Source organism: Schistocerca cancellata, chromosome 3 (genome assembly GCF_023864275.1).
Source record: "Schistocerca cancellata isolate TAMUIC-IGC-003103 chromosome 3, iqSchCanc2.1, whole genome shotgun sequence".
In the NCBI taxonomy this organism is placed as follows: Eukaryota; Metazoa; Arthropoda; class Insecta; order Orthoptera; family Acrididae; genus Schistocerca; species Schistocerca cancellata.
The window spans coordinates 635,633,877-635,653,894 of NC_064628.1; the positions used below are offsets into that span (position 1 = coordinate 635,633,877).

General features: G+C 37.5%; 1 protein-coding gene across 1 annotated transcript in view; it reads right to left on the reverse strand.

The window, feature by feature from the left end:
• The window catches only part of LOC126175576 (fatty acid synthase-like), a 218,957-nt gene that overhangs the window by 112,702 nt on the left and 86,237 nt on the right, over positions 1-20,018 (reverse strand). The window contains exons 10-12 of the mRNA XM_049922434.1: positions 15,319-15,570; positions 13,992-14,106; positions 1,443-1,613 (exon numbers count right to left, since the gene is read on the reverse strand). Coding sequence (XP_049778391.1) covers positions 1,443-1,613; positions 13,992-14,106; positions 15,319-15,570 — 538 coding nt within the window. The remainder of the gene's footprint in view (positions 1-1,442; positions 1,614-13,991; positions 14,107-15,318; positions 15,571-20,018) is intronic.

A 20,018-nucleotide genomic window follows, 5' to 3' on the forward strand; every position in this document is an offset into this window, starting at 1 on the left:
GTAATGCGTTCATTGTAAATAACTATTGTAGTAGTTCTATTATATGTTTTTGAACTTATAAATAAAAAACATTTTTTTTTAATTTTAAATTCAGTGCATTAATGTGATCTTAGCAAATGAGTGTTTGTAAGATAATTCTTTCACATAGAGTTCATTAAAAAAATGACAATCATTCCACTTGGGACCTGTGGCAGGTACATTAGCTTATTTGTTTCAGTTGTAAATATTTGTCATGTATTTTTTTCTTAATTGTTTCAGTTGTAAATATTTGTCATGTATTTTTTTTCTGACATCTTCTACATCCTGGAGGACCTCCTCACTATGGATCAATTGTAATAAACGTAAATCTAATCTAATCTAAACACATGAGAACAGTTGAAAATTGTCACACACTGGAAAAATCTTAAAATCATGAGAATAAAAATTATTCTCAGCTTTTAAACTGGCATTCTTCTACAGGGCTGCCATAAACCAGGACAAAGACAGTCACCCTTCAGTGTTATAGACATACATCAAATAATGTCCTCAGAACTATGATATGTATCAGTCACATTAGTTGAGAAAAATACAAGATTGATATCTAAGAAAACATGTGCTCATTCACTACTAAACACTTCAGTTTTTAGATAACTTTACTATTTTTGTGTTATATTATTTTGTTACCTGTAAACGACAGTATCTCTTACAAAGGTTTATGAGGAGTGGTGATGTGTAGCAACAAAACAATTCATTTCATATGTTGGAAATTCTGCTGTTGTTACCTCTTTTAAGGGAAATTATTATTTACAAAGTTCAGGAAAGGTCAAAAACAAAACTTAGGATTTCATAATCAGTTATCTAATGGACAGCACAATTTCAATAAGCAGGCAGTGTAATTTTCTTTTCATACAACATATTACATCATTCAGCTTATACTTTTCATCAAAAGAAAAGGTAACTGTGACATCTAAAGTATACAATTTATTTTCTCAAACTGTCATTCATGAACCGTGTAAAGGTGTCAATTATTTAAACATGTTTTCATGTCTACTTTTATGTGAAGTGTTCACTCTCAATGCCATTTATACAACCTACACATTTTCACTGAATTTCTACACAAGATGTCTGAAGCTATTTGTTCAATGAAACATGTTTTTATTGAAGGAATAACGACAATAATTTGAAGCAAATCCAAAGAAATTTTATCGGCTGACATAAACTACCTAAAAAATGGGTTGTGCACATTTCATCACTTAAACCAACTAAGCCATACAAAAACAGACATTAACTACCAGGTTATAATGTCACAAGGTAAATCATATTCATTATATGGGTTTGCTCAAGATGTGGAGACCAGAAGACCAAATATAAAATCTGAGTCACCGCATCTGTTTGACTCAGTAACTTGCTGTCTTTTTTTTTTTAACTCCTTTATGCCACACAAAATCATGAATTCAACTTACTGTAGTATATACAACAGGTACTGTAGCTGCATCCTCCAAACTCCATGACTGTGGGACATCATAAACATTCTCAGCAATAACATTAGTTGCTAAGCCTTGGCCAGGTAGAAGCCCCATTACTCGTCTACCATTTTTATCTTTACCAGAGAATTCCAGACCAAGTATGCTGTTCTGAAAACGTATTCAAATGACAATATATTGAAAATGAAAAACATAGCTGTAATATATAAGATTTGAAAGTGTCACATAATGACTTACCTAATTGGCTCCCTTGGCAAGTACTGAAGAGGACTCAATAAATAGTGTTAAACCATTCTCATTACATATGCGATGTACACCTACCAGTATTACTCTTGATAGTTTGCTAAGAACATGTGTTATAACAGGCAGTAAAATTGATACTTTTAATAGTGTGAGTTCTGATGTTTGTTTGAGGCATATGCAAAAAGTATGCTTGAATTTAAATGTTGGCTGCTAGGAACAAAGTTGCATGAATGCAGTACCCTCTAATGATTGTTTACATACAGTAGTCATTTTACAGAGGGGGAAACAAACAATAATGATTTCAAAAATCTTTTCCTCCACCAGTTGTGAAACGTGTGCTGTAATTTGATTTTTGTATGCGGTAGGATCTACAGGTGCTCAGATCCCTCCTGAGTTAACCCTAGTTTATGAGCCTACATAAATGAAAGAAGGAAAGCTTAGGCAGAGGTGTTGATACTTTAAAGTGACCATACAAATGTACATAATGAAGAACAGAGTGACATGCTCAGCTCCAAACCTGGTGAAATCATGCAACAAGTTGACCAAAAACTGTGATCCAATCACTGATTGACTATGGGTGCTCAGCTGACAAATGTCCTCAAGTTGCACACATCAATATTTACATGGCTGTCATGGAAAACCATAGATATCACATACTGTGTGTAATGTAGATACCAGAAATGCTTACTAACAAACACCAAGACCGAAGAATGTCAAACAGACTTGCATTCTTGGAGCTCTATCAACAAGATGGCATTGATTTTTCTGTCATATTGTTGTGGGTGATGAAACATGGACATCCTACACCAGTGCAGAACTAAACAATAGCCAGTGCAAAAATATCATTTGGCTTCACCAAATCCAAAAATTTCAAGTAATAATTTTACTCATGTCAAAAAATAAACACTACCATTTTCTGTGTCAAAAGAGCATTCTTTTGCTTGATTTCATTGAATATGGGTCAACAGCTACAGCTGATCTTCACAGCAGTATACTCACCAAACTGACCATGCAAAAAAAATTGACACCCCTTGAAAAATGTCTCCTCAGATAGTCCTCCCATATGACCATGCATGTCCATACACCGTGGCCTGTACCTAGTATGAGATTCAGTATTCCTGTTGGTAGCTTTTTGATGACTTCATCTTGCATCTGGAGACTATTACCTCTTCTTGTATTGGAAAGAGTGGATTGGTGGATAGCAAGCTGATGGTTTCAAAGGATTCAAGACTATTGTTATGAACTAGTTCAGTATCCAATTGGAGAACTTCTATGCAGAGGCTTAGGAAGGTAATGTAACATTATGTAAAGTGCATGGAAGTGAATGGTAATAATGTAGAAAAATGAAGTAAGTTTGTAGAAAACTTAAACCAACGGTAAATGAGTTCCTTTTCATGAATATATTATGCTGTACTGCAGAATAATGTACTTGGCATGGCTGAGATGAACCAAGACACCTTCCTTAGTAATGCAAGAAGCCAAGGAAAGTGATTCAAGCTGTGACAGCTACGTAGAATTCCAACAAGGAAGTCCACTGATATAGCAAGTATTACAGCCTCACCACCAAGACGATTTCTTCACACCATTTCCAGACTGGTCTACCTGAGTTGCAAAATTATGAACACAGCAGAAAGAGGGGGCATTTATTATGTGGCTGGCCTGATTTCCTGATGACCAGGCCACAGCTCTGTCATGGTTTGACTGGAAGGAACAAGTGCCATAGCACAATAGATGTGCACCAGGCATCTGCTCATTTTCGGCAGAGGTATTTTCAGTCTGAAATCAGCCAGCTTTGATGAGGGGCCTATGATGATCCACCACACACTCATCTAGCCTCTACAAGCTTCTGTGTTACTGGAAACTCAGTTCTGGGATTTGAACACTGTTAGACGTAGTGCCACTGTTCAAGAAAGGTGGACGTACCACATTTGACCAGTGGGTCATTTGGTGGTCTCCAGCATGAGCATGCACGTGCAGCTGCTCTTCAGCCATCAGATGGGTGAGCTCCATGCAAAGTTGTTTGACTTCCACTAGGCAGAGTAGCTGATGCCCATTGGAAGTCCTGCCAGCTCTGTGCCCTTCGACCACCTCTGTTTCTGCCACAGCAACACGTGCCATGTGCTGATTTTGCTGGCTTCCTGGCTAGCCGCTTACTTCTACTGCCTTGCTGCCATCGGTGGCCTGTAATGGTGTTGCAGCAACTGTTGTATTCAAGCAATAAATGTTTGGTTTGTTAATATGGTTTAACTAATGCCCCAATGGGTATCCAACAGATCTCCACCAATTCATCATGCACTATTGCACCCTATAACAGTAGAGGTCAAAACTTCAGACTTACAGTTATTTTTATGATCAAACAGCACATTCTTTTGAATATGCCTCAGATTATGAGTAAAGGATGTGCAGGCTTCACAATTGTAAATTATATGTCCTTAAAGCCTGTACCCACATGAAGCTGAGTTAATCTTGGAGCAGAAATTGGTAAAATGAAATTCCATTTTTAAAGAGGACTGTTTAGCAAAAATATGTGGAGAAATCTATCACCTAATAGAATGTCTGCTTTTAACAAATAAATTTATAGGGAGATCTGGAAATGAAAACTAGGAAATCAAATATAAAACATATCCACTGCAAGATTTGATGGGTCTACAAGAGGGCATAGAAATGCTTTGCTTAGGCTTCTTGTTGAAGGCTTCTGCCTTGTTGTTCTGGGATGACAATTACATCTGAGATTTCCTGTTGAACAATTCTGCTTGAAACTCAGACCAAGGCTTTTGTCATGAGCAGTGGTATATTTGATCGCTGTGGAACAGGATGGTGCTGCATCCTGCACGGGTCATATGCAGATGTGGACTAAATGCCTGGTGATGATATAACTGCTTTTCAGGAGCTGTCCATCTGTCAGAAGACTGCATTTACCTCCTGCTACCCAGAATTAAGATGCCCAGGTGCATGTGAGTTGCTCATAGCTGTTCAACAGCCATCAACCATTAGGAGAAGCCAGGGACAGTATAAAAAATGAATTACTATTGAATATGATGTATGACTATAAAACTGCACACCGTCTCTTTGTGAGTCATGTATTGTACTGACTTTTCTCTTGTGAAGTCTACTCCCGGCCATCCAACAGTCCACAGCTCATTTATAAAGAGGTCTACTACATGTAAAAAGTACATGTGTTTTATTGAAAACTGATCCAACTGATTTCATTCACAGATTTGAAGAAATAGAAGTTTTGTTTGCTGTGGTTAATGGAGAAATGCTATTTGGATGAATACAGTACCCATTTATATGGTGATATATTGCAAAATTTCAAACATTCGCAAGTGCTGTGATAAACTTGTACTGTTATCATTAATTGTAGGCTTTAACTTAATTATGCTCTTCTGAAATTTTGGAGAATAGTAGGCCTATCCTTGTTCAAAACAATGATTATCTAATTTCATTGCACAATTACATGAGCTGTAGGTTATTTTGAGAATTTTCAGATGCTTACAGAACTGCATTTTGGATATATAATTTATTTCATAGCAAATCAGAGTTTGTGGTTCACAATTCTGCCAAGAATATATCACCCCTGAACTTCATTTTATATCAACACAAATAAATGTGCATTTTTGAGAACTTCCAGAAGCTACCATTATCTTTTGCATAATCTATGAGGAATTTGTAGCAAATCGGTGTTTGTGGTTTAGTTACTGTAGCAGATTTTCTAACTAACATACTGTGTTACATCTAGTTTTCCCTTAAAGAGGAGTAGCTCTATATATTATCTGCATTTATCATTAATTAACTCTGTTTTTGAGTTCACTAGTAACTATAATTAACCCCCAAATGTTTTAAGAAATTAGGAGTTTTTACCACAGTTTTTTCATGTTGCATTAATAGAAATCTTGTTTTGCGTGTTGCTTCAATTCTTTAGGAAATTAGAAAATTTTTAGCTCAACGGATTAAAAGACAAACAGTGGGCATAATTTAAACTTTTTTGTTCACTGCTTTATAATACATTGCACCAGCCAAAATATTTGCCCCACTGTATATGCTGTTCTTGAACACTGGAGAAGTTGGTTGACATTCATAAGCAGCTGGAAATCGCCCTGAGTACTGTCAAATGATTGTCAGTTGCTCGAATCAGTGTGTTGGAAGAGCTCCCTAGAGTCATGTACCTGTGATATGAGTACCAGGGCACTTCAAGTACTAACTTTTCCCGTGCATCCTGTCTCCTCTCCAGAACGTACAAAATTTGTCATTACTCATCCACTTGACTGTGAATGGCAGGTCAATGATATACCTAGGCATCCTGTACAGGGTGGTTGGGGATCAAGTAGGACTCACAGAGTTGTACCAATCCCCCTAACCAACGAGTTTGAGGTACTGTCTTTTACTGAAACTGAGCCATTGGGGCTCATGTCACCTGCTTTGTCATATCAGGAGGGGGCAAACAAAAAAGGGTCTATTTATTGTCAGCAGCTTAAACTTATGGCAAATGATGGTACCCCTCAGGGAAATGGCAGCAAGGGCTAAGAAAGGAGACCAGGTGCACTCAGTGTGTATGCCAGGGGACCTCAGTCAATATGTTGAACAGGCTATTCCAGCTACCACAGAGGGAACGGAGTGTAACCAGCTGCAGATTGTGGTGCATATTGGAACAAATGATGCCTGTCATTTCAGTTCTGTTGTCATTCTTGGGTCATTCCAGTGACCGGTAGAGAAGGTTGAGAAGACCAGCCTTAAGCATGGAGTTTCAATGAAGCTCATAACTTGCAGCATTGTCCCAAGAAATGATCATGGCCCTTTGGTTCTGAGTTCAGTGAAAGGGCTGAACCAGAGACTTCAAAAGTTCTGTGACAAGCTAGGCTGCAACTTCCTGGACTTGCACCATACGATTGAGAACATACATATCAGAGGCTGCTACTCAGGTAGCTGACTATGTGTGGTGTGCACATGACGGTCTTTTAGATTAGGCAACTCTCCATTCAATCCACATAACAACAGCTGTAAGAAACCTAGAAGTATCAGTGTAAGATTGTAATACCTCCCACAGGTGAGAGTATTAAAATCCTAATGGTAAACTGCCAAAACATTCACAACGAAGTGCTGTTGAATAGCAGTGAAGCTCACATAATACTAGGTACAGTAAGCTGGTTGAAACCAGAAATTGATAGCAGTGACATTTCTGGGTAAATTTTAAGTGTATATTGAAAGGATAGGCAAATGTGAAATGGAGGTGGTGTATTTGTCACAGAAGACAAAAAACTCAACTCCATCAAGGTAGAAATTGAAGACACAAGTGAGATTATTTGGGCAAGACTCAGTATCAGGGGTGGGCTCAAAATGACAACTGGTTCCTTCTGTCACCCACCAGACTGATGTAACCAAAAAGTTTAGAGAAAACCTCAGTTCACTTGTACGTAAGTTCCCCAACCATACAGTAATCATCAGTGAAGACTTTAATCATCCAACAATTAATTGGGAAAATTATGATTTTGTTAGTGGTGGGTGTGATAAAACATCCTCTGAAACTATACTAAATGCCTTCTCTGAAAACTACATAGAACAGATAGTTAGAAACCCAATTAATAATGTAAATATGTTGGATCCAATGGCAACAAATAGATCTGACCTCTTTTAGGATGTCAACATTGAAACTGGTATCAGTTACCACAATGTGGGCGGTTGTGTCAACAATGACTTCCAAAATACTAAGGACAGCTAAAACAAGAAGAGGGATATATATGTTCAGTAAACTAGATAAAAAATCAGTAGTGTCATAATCCATTGAGAAACTTGAAACTTTTATCTTACAGCAGGAGCATGTACAGGAACTATGGCTCAAGTTTAAAAGAATAGTTGACCATGGACTGGACAGAAATGTCCCCAGTAGAACAGTTCATAATGGGAGGGAAGCTCCATGGTATTCAGTCACTGTAAATAAACTTTTAGAGAAACCAAGATTACTGCACAATAGATGTAAAACAAACTGCAGGACTATAGACAGAGAGACGCTGAATGAAAGACGTGTGGCTGTCAAGAGATCAATGTGGATCAATGTGTGATGCCTTCAGTGACTACCAGAGCAGAATTTTGTCAAGGAATCTTTCACAAAACCCAGAGAAATTCAGGTTATATGTAAATCCAGTTATTGGCACCAAAGTTAATGTCCAGTCCCTAGTGAATGAGACAGGAGCTGAAATTTTGAGAAGCAAAGCAAAAGCAGCAGAAATCTTAAACTCAATTTTTAAATAGTGCTTTACAAACAAAAACCCAGGATAATTGCCACAATTTAATCATTATACCACTGAAAAGATGAATTACATAAGTGTTAGTATCAGTGGTGTTGAGAAACTGCTGAAATTACTAAAATTGAGCAAAGCTCTAGGGCCCAATGGAATCTCTGTCAGATTCTATACTGAATTTGCAGCTGAGTTAGCTCCTCTTCTAACTACAGCCTTTCATAGATCTCTCAAACAAAAAACCCTGCATCCTTGGAAAAAAGCACAGGTCACACCCATCTACAAGAAGGGTAGTGGAAGTGATCCACAAAACTACTGTTCAATGCTCTTTTCATTGATTTGTTGTAGAATCTTAGAACATATTCTGAGCTCAAACATAATGAGGTATCTTGAACAGAATGACCTCCTCAATGCCAACCAGCAATGGATTTCAAAGCCATTGATCACCTGAAACCCAACTTGTGCTTTTCTCACATGACATACTGAAAGCTTTCAATCAAGACAATCAGGTAGATGCTGTATTTCTTGATTTCAAAAAAGCATTTGACTCAGTACCACATCTATGTTTATTATCAAAAGTGCAATCATGTGGGGAATCAAGTCAAATATGTAACTAGATTGAGGAGGTTTTGGTTAAGGAGGACACAACATGTTATCTTGGATGGAGAGTCATTATCAGATGTAGAAGTAGCTTTGGTTGTGCTCCAGGGAGTTGTGTTGGGGCCCTTGTTATTCATGTTGTATATTAATGACCTTGTAGACAATATTAATAATAAAATAAAGCTTTTTGCAGATGATGGACTTAACTGTAATGAAGTAGTATCTGAAAGAAGCTTCACAAATGTTCAATCAGATACTGATAAGATTTCAAAGTAGTGCAGACATTGGCAACTAGCTATAAATGTTTAGAACTGTAAAATTGTGCATTTCACAAAATGAAAAAACATAGTATCCTATGAGCGTAATATTAATGACCCACTGCTGGAATCGATAAACTCATATAAATACCTTGGTGTAACACTTTGTAGGGATATGAAATGGAATGAACACATAGATTCAGTCATGGATAAAACTGATGGTAGACTTTGGTTTATTGGTAGAATACTGGGGAAGTGCAATCAATCTACAAAGGAGATTGCTTACAAATCACTCGTGTGACGGGTTCTAGAATATTGCTCAAGTATGTGGGACCCGTACCCGGGAATCTCGAATGTATACAGAGAAGGGCAGCATGAATGATCAAAGTTTTGCTTAATCCACTGGAGGGTGTCACAGAGATACTGAAGGAAATGAACTGGAAGACTCTTGAAAATAGACATAAACTATCCTGAGGAGGTCAGTTGTATTCAAAAGTTTCTTCTTTTCTACAACTTCATGTAAGCATGAATGAGTCAAACCTGCATAATTATGAAAAGTTAAGAACATATAATCAAAGATACTGAAAGCAATAGGACTGTTAATCCTAATATAACAAGGCATACAGCATCTAATCTGGTTTGGCACCTTTCGCAGCTTGTGGTCTAGTGGATAGCATTGCTACCTCTGGATCATGGGGTTCTGGGTTCAATTCCTGGCCAGGTTGTGATTTTATCTGCGCAGGAACTGTGCATTTGTGTTGTCCTCATAATTTCATCATTATCATCATCATCATTTGTGACAGTGGTAGACTGGATTGTGTAAAACGTGGACTGTTTGAAAATTGGGACATTGTACAGGCACTTATGACTGCGCAGTTCAGCGTCTCACAAACCAAACATCATCATCATCTGGTTTGGCACTAAAACTAAATAGATGGCAGCATTTCATTTGTGGCTCTCTAAACAAGATGCACATTTTACACAACATACACTGTTGGTGATTTGTTAGTCTGATGTGAGCCAAGGGTCTTAGTGATCATTCAGTGAGGTGGTGGTCAAATTCTTGCCAAACTAAGGAGGACAGAACAAAGAAAATAGGATAGAAAATGTTGGGTTCTGTAAGAAGAAGGAGATGTGTAGATCCACATAATGCATAAATCAGAAACGAGTAAGAGACTTATGATTCTTAGAAGCTAGAAACACTGCTCAGTACCTTCAAAGGAGAAATCGGTGTAGGTGGTAATGTTGTTGCTCTTGTTTACTATGAAGGAGGTGATGAGTTTGGAATCAGCCAATGTTGCGAGCAGTAATGTTTTGTGGTGTAAAGACCATGGGCATTGGTGAAGCTGACACAGAGGAAAACAGCATCAAAGGTAATAAGCAAGTGCCAGGTGTTGAAGAGAAAGGAAAGACAGAGACCTGATGGAGAAAACAAATTAGTGTCCTTAATATAGCAGGGTAGGCTTTAGGAATTAATTTGAATGCCTTCCTTCACAAGGGCAGAGATTCATTCAGTGAGAGTGCAGTAACTTTCCACAATAGGATGACATGGTGGCTTTGGTTAATGGATTTAGGAGAGAGTATTGAGGATTTTTAATCGATGTAGAAGTTAGGAGTCGCAAAGCAGGAGATTTTTACAGAGAGAGTGAAGTTAGTTCATCAACTTAAATTTCAGGATATTGTATTTGTGCCATACTAAATTGGTGAAGACTGATGAAGCTCGAGCAGACAGAAATCAATGTGCAAGGAAGATTTGCAGCAAGGCAGGGAAATTCAGTGGTCAGGCCAATGGACTATGAGAATGGGGTGGAGAGGAGCCCATGGTTTAACACCAAAGCAGTAACATTATTGACATTTTGCTAGATACCAGGAAAGTTTCCTGTCTTACAGGAAGTAAACAAAAGGATGATTAGGGTTTAATATTACATCAACAATGAAATCATCAGTTATGGAGCACAAGCTTGGATAAGAATAACAATGAAGTCATCTGAGATGGAGCACAAGCTTGGATAGGACAAAGTTATGCAAGGAAATCAGTTATATTAAGGGAGGGGCAATAGCGAGCTGATCAGAGTGGCAGGTTTTGGGTGGCAATTTTTGTGGAAAACTGTATAAAAGCCATGAGCATCAAACAAGATCCTAAGGTTTAAATCTCCCACTCATAAGAGAAAATTAATTCATGCACATTAGCAGTGCTGAACAGTTTCCATCCTACTTTCACACTGCAAAAATTTAAATCTCTCATTCACTGTGGATTATTAGTTGATATACATACAGAAGTGTGTTACATAGTATTGTTTATTTTTTACACTATTCACAAGGTAAGAAATACTTCGATACAGTGATGTTAATTAGTTATTTTTATAACTTATGAGAGAGGATTCTTACATGTTTAATATTCATTTGTTAATTGTCTTACATTGTGGTTGAAATGACATTAAGGTATGTCCACAACAGCATGGTTTCTTTAATTACGTTAATAAACTCTTAACAAAAGTTATTCAAGAATAGTTTTTTTGCTGTTCATAATAAAAAACATATTTTTGAAACTTTCTGGGTGTGTTTTATAAAGAGATTTTTTCAACTTCTGTCAGGCAAATGATGAATTAACTTATTGTCACATTTATGTTAACTTTTTTACATTGTACATGCACCAGTAATAGCAAGTAGTAGCAGGTCCACACTGGATGATTTTTACACAGATGACTGAATACAGTCTGCTTTAGTTCATTAAATCAAATGGGAAGTGACTTCTAATGTGACTCCTACCCTGTTGTCATTGGATTCTGCTTTGCAATATTTTGATAATCACTGAAGATAATTACTGAAAGAAAGTGAGTAGGTAGAGCTCAGTACCATCTCTGGCAAAAGAAAAAAATAAAACAAAAAGAAGAAGCACTGAAGAAAGTTCTGCACCATGACTTTTTAAAAAATCCGGTAGACAGGAAACACTGTGCTCAAGTGAAATTGTAGAAGAATCAGGAAGTCACACCCCAAATTAACATCAAAAAGAAGAAAAAACACTTTCACTACAGGAAGGCGAAAATTGATACCCCTGGTTGTTGAAGAACATTTCACACCCAGTGATGTACCCTTTTTTTTGGGGTGGGGGGAGTGACTAATAAAACCTGTGACTATATCACAATGATGCTAAAAAATTGCAACTTAGAAAATGTTAATGCAAATTAGAATACAGCTCTTTCAACATACTTTAATAATCCTGCATCTAACTGCTGAAGAGAAAAATCATTTTCTGCTGCAAGATGCACAAAAAATTATTTAAGGACTTCAAAAACACAAGATCATCTCAGTTATCTTGAGGTCCTTGCTACTGAATCAGACTTCACAGTGAAACTGGTCTATGAAGACGTTGTAAACATGTCTGCAAATGACAGGGCAAGGAAAAAAAACCTTGTTATTTAAAAAATCAGTGTTTTGCCTCTGGTACCTTTCTAAAAGGAATGTAACTTATTTGTACTGTTTGTATTTAATTTTAATAAATGCACTGTTATAGTGTTTGCATTTGTATTTATTGTATGGAACTTTATTAAGTTTTTTTTTATTTGTAATTTTTCTAAACTACAAAATGTCCAAAGATTGTAGTTAGACTAAATCAGGATCAGGTAGAGATCCCAAAATCAGATATTGGATCGTAAGGCATACCTAACCAGAGGCTGACACAGACTCAGACTACAATTTAGTAATGATGGAAGAGTAGGCTGAAGTTTAAGAGACTAGTGAGGAAGAACCATGGATCAAAGAACTGAGATACGGAAGTACTAAGGAATGAAGAGATATGATTCAAATTTTATGAGGCAATAGATACTGCAATAATGTATAGCTCAGTATGAAGTTCAGTTGAAGAAGGAATGGACATCTCTAAAAACAGTAATCACAGAAGTTGGAAAGAAAAATTTTGATACAGGGAAGGTAACTACAAAGAAACTAAAGAACAAACTAAAAGAACAAAAACTTCAGTTGATTAATAAAGAAGGAAGTACAAAATTATTGAGGTGAATTCAGGAATACAGAAATACAATTCACTTAAGTGGAAAGCGTTCACTGAAGACCCTCTATGAGGGGGAGGACTTGTCTGGTGATGTGATAGATGAAGAAACAGGAATTAACATGGAAGAGATAGGGGATTCAGCATTAGAATCAGAATTTAAAAGAGCTTTGGATGACTTAAGATAAAATAAAGCAGAATGGATAGACAACATTCCATTGGAATTTCTAAAATAATTGTGGCAGTGGCAACATAACGACTATTCACACAGGTGTGTAAAATGTATAAGACCGGTGATATAGCATCAGCCTTTCAGAAAAACAACATCCACACAATTGCAAAGATAGAAAGACCCAACAAGTGTGAGAATTATTGCACAATCAGTAGACTCTTTCTGAGTCAACAAATCCTATGCACATGTCTTGGTTTTTCTTCACTCTTGCTTCCTCTATCAACCACAATGTCAGAACTGCCTCTCTGGTGCCTTTATCTTTCCTCAAGCCAAGCTGATCATCGTCTAACAGATCCTGAATTTTCTTTTCCATTCTTCTGTATATTATTCTTGTCAGCAATTTCGATGTATGCCCATACATTGGACAAACTTTAAAAAACATCATTTATGCATTCCTAGTTTGGGGAGAGGGGGGGGGGACAGAGATTAACTACATCATCATAGTATTTTGGGCACAGGTTGGAGCAATGCTGTATGGTATGTGCTGTATGGAGAAAAGCATAATTACAAAATACAATAGAATAAATAAATGTAGTGTAAAAATGAAAAAGCAATGGAAAAATAACTCAATGGAGGAAAAAATCCAGGAAAAACAAACAAATAAAGTAGAATAACTTGCAAAGGATGCTGGCATCATACAACAAAGCATGGGGAGACAACAGTAGGTGTGTGTGTGTGTGTGTGTGTGTGTGTGTGTGTGTGTGTGAGAGAGAGAGAGAGAGAGAGAGAGAGAGAGAGAGAGAGAGAGAGTCCATATGCATTGTTAGCTCTATCTGTTATTTTCAATAATTTTGTTTTATCTTTCCTGAGTTGATTTGCATACTGCTGTAGTATCACACTAGAGGTAAATTATTACAAGTTGATCTGATTCAGGATGTGTTTACACATATGATTTTTATTACTTTTTGAAGCAGAAATAAGAAACTTCTTAAAAATTTCATTGCATGAAAAGCTTACCTGTTCTGATAATTTTTCTGGGAGAACATTAATTGGGAGTTTTCCACTTGCCATCATTATGTCTTTGAAATTGAGGGCAGAATAATATACAGAGAAATAAGTTTCTGGAAAATCCCTGTTAAATAAAATACATTTTGTAATTTTCTCATTTGGGCAATATTTTCTGTATACAAGAAACACACACACACACACACACACACACACACACACACACACACACACACACTTTATGACATGAAAAAGTTCTTGAATATTCAAAGTAGTAGTATTACATTATTAAAAGAAAATAAAGATTTGTGGACATAAAATGTTCTTGCTCTTTAAGTGTTTTTATGACACAAGAAGAACAAATGTTATTGCTTTTGGGAATATTTGGTTGGAAAGGAATAAGTACACTGGAAGTTTTAAATCATTCTTTAAACACTTTTTTTCTGGGCGAGACAGCAGTATGGCGTACCAGGCAAAAATCAAGCACTGAGTAAGTGAGTCCCCCTCCATAGATGATAACTCAACATGGTGACTCTATGCAGAGGACCCAGATTCAATTTCTGACCATGCCAAGGATTTTGTCTTTGTGAGAGGGCTGGAATACAGTTCACTGTTTCATGAAGACAGTAGGAACTACTTAAATGAGATGTAGTGATTCCATGGTCTGGAAAGCTGATGACACCTTAGAGAGCAGTGTGCTGATACCATGCCCTTCCACACCTATCTAAATGATGTCTTAAGACAATTCACTCAGGGATGGAGTACACTGAAAAGCTCTATGAGAGGCAGGACTTGTCTGGTGAAGTGCTAGTTGAAGAAACAGGAGTTGACACAGAAGAGATAGGGGATCCAGTATTAGGATCAGAATTTAAAAGAGCTTTTTAACAGAACAGCACAGTGGCTGGTGAACATTGTGTGATCACTCTGGGTCAGATTACAAAGTTATTTTAAGAGTAGGTGAAGATCTTTGATAGCAAATAGAAATGCCATAATTTTTATAATTCTATCAAGTGGACCTCTGTTGTTCTCAGTGCTAAATTAATGTGCAAGCATACTTCACCAGGTACAAATAAAGGGAAATAAGAGTGTTTCTGTTACATAGGTTGTCAACAAATATATGTTTAATAAAATTCAGTAATTTCAGACGTCTTGTAGGAATGGTATTACTATCATACAAAAACCATAAGTTCCTACAATCATTGCTATTATATGTTGTTTATTCTTCAGCATGATACCAATATGCACTATCCTACTGCATCTCACATTAAATGTGACTGTAGAGATATCTGGAAAGAAAGACAATGAAAATTGAACAAGAAACATGCATTTTTTAACTCACGCTGTATTACTCATCAATGGTGGCTCTGCCTGCACCCAGCATAGACTTGACAAATTTCCTGGGTTCTGTATGTTCATGTAAGCATATTCTGTCATTACGGAAAGTGGTTCTGGTGGTTGCAAAGTGTATATGTAGCTTCCCCAGCACCGATCTTTATATACATTCACTGCCAGTCCTAATGCAAGTTGATTATTGTAGAATGGAAGATTAGGATCGAATTTGGGAACATCAGAATCAAGAAGTGCCAGACACCTGCAACAGACAAAATAATTCAATTGCATACATGAATAAGAAACTTTCAACTCTTAAGATAGAGTATAATGTCAGAAATGACAACAATGAATCCAACATTTTCACTAGATGTCTCTGAACAATTATTTTTACCACCACACGAATAGTTGATTCATAGCCATGCATTGTTTACCTCACTTTGAAAATCATTCCATGAAACACTCCAGAAGAAGACTTAATGTTACCACAGACTGGTATAAAGAGTGTTTTAATGTGACTACACTGTGTAAGCATTATTAAATCCACCACATATTCCTGTTAATGCTGTGATCATTAGACATAGTTATTCATGAACTCTGCAAGTACTGAAAAAAGACCGTTAAACTTGTTTAAATGGAAATGGCTGATCAGACTATACTTGCTCACTTTTTAAAAATATTTATTTTATCACAAGCCATGCCACCACCAGTTGTTCAGTTCCGCTAGACCAATGGGTGGCATTATTAACTTCCATTAGACAATACGTCTCTTTGTCAAGAATGCAAAACCTGTATGGTGCAAAAAGTGGCAACTGTCCCTGAATGAGGAACAGTGAGAGATCACACACATGAGTACAAAAAGAAAGGCATTAAATTTTGGTTACATGATAAACCACGCAAATTTAAAGGCTGCTAAGTCGACCAAATAACTAGAAGCTACAATTAAGAACAATTGACATTGGAATGATCACATCGGTAATGCTGTGGAGAAGGCAAACCAAAGACTGCTTTTTATTGGCAGAACATTTACAAGATGCAACAGAACTACTAAAGAGACTGCTGACAATATGCTTAATTATCATCTGCTAATACGGTATGGGATCCTTACCAAGTAGGATTGATATAGGATATCTAAAATGTCCAAAGAGGGGTAGCTCCTTTTGCATTATCACAAAATAAGGGAGAAAGTGTCATGGATATGAAAAGTGAGTTTGTGTGGCAATGATTTAAACAAAGGTCTTTCATTTTGCAGCAAGATCTTTTCCAGAAATTCTAATCACCAACTTTCTCCTCTGAATGCGAAAATATTTTATTGTCATCAACCTACACAGGGAGAAATGATTATCATAATAAAATAACAGAAATCAGATTTCACACAGAGAGGTTTAAGTGTTCATTTGCCCCAGGCTCTGTTAGAGAGTGGAACAGTTGAGAAATAGACTGAAGGATGTTCAAAGAACCCTCTGCCAGACACTCAGGTGTCACCTGCAGAGTAGTGATGTAGATGTAGAAACTATACACTGATGGGAATTTCTTCACATTCCTCTCCACTTCCTTTCTCAGTTAAATGTGTTTAGCACTGGTCACTTTGCTGGCAAAATTATTTTTATTGCACTATTTCACTGTAGGATTGTACAGAAATATAAACAGAGGAAAGGCCAAGATGTAGTTTTCTTAATATATTTTTGCAAAATTTCTCTACTGCAGTGTCACAATGGGTGGTAGGTTCACCTGACATGCCACTGATGGAATCCCACTGCACACATTTGTTGATTCTTTGGCTATTAAACAAAGAAAGTTCTCTTTTTCTTGAAAATTGTGTTAAATAGACTCTGAGTCTGAGTTTTCTTGCCTACAGTATTTTAGGAATGGTCACTCTATCAGTAAGAGGACATTGTCTTTAAATATGTCTGCTTGTGTCTGTATATGTGTGGATGGATATGTGTGTGTGTGCAAGTGTATACCTGTCCTTTTTTCCCTCTAAGGTAAGTCTTTCCGCTCCCAGGATTGGAATGACTCCTTACCCTCTCCCTTAAAACCCACATCCTTTCATCTTTCCCTCTCCTTCCCTCTTTCCTGACGAAGCAACCGGGGGTTGCAAAAGCTCAAAATTTTGTGTGTGTGTTTGTGTGTTTTTTATTGTGCCTATCTACCAGCGCTTTCCTGTTTGGTAAGTCATGGAATACACACAAAATTTGAGCTTTCGCAACCCCTGGTTGCTTCGTCAGGAAAGAGGGAAAGAGAGGGAAAGATGAAAGGATGTGGGTTTTAAGGGAGAGGGTAAGGAGTCATTCCAATCCTGGGAGCGGAAAGACTTACCCTATCTCCCTTAAAACCCACATCCTTTCATCTTTCCCTCTCCTTCCCTCTTTCCTGATGAAGCAACCAGGGGTTGCGAAAGCTCGAATTTTGTGTGTATGTTTGTGTTTGTTTGTGTGTCTATCGACCTGCCAGCGCTTTTGTTTGGGAAGTCTCATCTCATCATCTTTGTTTTTATATATATATAAACAGAGGGAAACATTCCATGTAGGAAAAATATATCTAAAAACAAAGATGATGTGACTTACCAAAATATATATATATATATTTTCCCCCTAAAGTAAGTCTTTCCGCTCCCGGGATTGGAATGACTCCTTACCCTCTCCCTTAAAACCCAAATCCTTTTGTCTTTCCCTCTCCTTCCCTCTTTCCTGACGAGGCAACCATTGGTTGCGAAAGCTAGAATTTTGTGTGTATGTTTGTGTTTGTTTGTGTGTGTATCGACGTGCCAGCACTTTCGTTTGGTAAGTCAAACCATCTTTGTTATTACGAATGATTGAAGCGATTTCACAGCTCTACAATAACTTTATTATTTGAGATATTTTCAAAATGCTTTGCACACACGTACAAAAACTCAAAAAGTTTTTTTAGGCATTCACAAATGTTCGATATGTGCCCCTTTAGTGATTCGGTAGACATCAAGCCGATAATCAAGTTCCTCTCACACTCGGCGCAGCATGTCCCCATCAATGAGTTCGAAAGCATCGTGGATGCGAGCTCGCAGTTCTGGCACGTTTCTTGGTAGAGTAGGTTTAAACACTGATTCTTTCACATAACCCCACAGAAAGAAATCGCATGGGGTTAAGTCGGGAGAGCGTGGAGGCCATGACATGAATTGCTGATCATGATCTCCACCACGACCGATCCATCGGTTTTCCACTCTCCTGTTTAAGAAATGCCAAACACCATCATGGAAGTGCGGTGGAGCACCATCCTGTTGAAAGACGAAGTCAGCGCTGTCGGTCCCCAGTTGTGGCATGAGCCAATTTTCCACGGGCTACGCGTGAAACTAGCTCGCACGCGTTCAACCGTGTCTTCGCTCACTGCAGGCCGACCCGTTGATTTCCCATTACAGAGGCATCCAGAAGCTTTAAACTGTGCATACCATCGCCAAATGGAGTTAGCAGTTGGTGGATCTTTGTTGAACTTCGTCCTGAAGTGTCGTTGCACTGTTATGACTGACTGATGTGAGTGCATTTCAAGCACGACATACGCTTTCTCAGCTCCTGTCGCCATTTTGTCTCCTTTCGTCTTTCCCTCTCCTTCCCTCTTTCCTGATGAAGCAACCGTTTGTTGCGAAAGCTTGAATTTTGTGTGAATGTTTGTGTTTGTTTGTGTGTCTATTGACCTGCCAGTCCTTTCGTTTGGTAAGTCACATCATCTTTGTTTTTAGATATATTTTTCCCATGTGGAATGTTTCCCTCTTAGCAACTAACAGATGAATCCAGAAATATCGATTAAGTTAAGAGCTTCTTAAGACTGTAGTTTTTCTGTTCAACAACAAATAAAAGTACTTAAAGAGACAGTAATATTTTAGGATGTACTTAATTTTGATTGCTGTTTGTAAATTTGGCTTCAAGCTAAGTTGGTCGCTTACTTCAGAGCAGAGGGGTAAGTGGTGCAGCCACTGTGGAGCTAAAGGACATGAGAGGGGGAAATGTTTTACACTTTATCTTCTAGTACTGACAACTAAGTGTGCCTCATGTTGATCAGCTGTTATGGTATAAATTTTGACACATAACATGGATTAGTGAATGTGCATTACAGAGACAGTCATCTTCAAATGTGGTACTGCTTTGTAGCAAGAAATATATATATTGTAGAAAAAAGTGACATCAAAACATTTACTAAACATTTCTGGTCATGTATCATATTATGTAATGCATTTAGATATAAGTGCAATTACTGTTATTAAACACTTAATAAGCTGCTCACACACACAACACTTCGTCAAGCAATTACTGTGTCACAACTTTAGGGTTGCTGTGGGTGGCAGCAATCTGAAACAGTCGACACACAGTGTTCCAAACGGTGCAGACTTTTAACAGTACTTGGGGGCCAGTGGCCAACAGTTGCATCCTCACTATAATCAGTCTACTGGGGACTGATAACATACTGATTTATGTAGGTTACCAATTAATAGTAACATCAGAATATATGCAGCCCGAGATGCTGCCCCACAATATTAGTATTGGCTCTTGAGCAAACCACTGGCTTAAACCATTTATTATTATGCTTGTTCCACCAGAAAATACCACAGGTTTTTAATTGTCTCTTAAACCACTGTTAGGTAATGTAAGTGGAAAATTAAGTAAACTCAACACCAAATTTTCCATGTTCTCATATTTTATGTTCCCTCATCGTCAGTTTACTTTTAGTCTTGAGGTATAC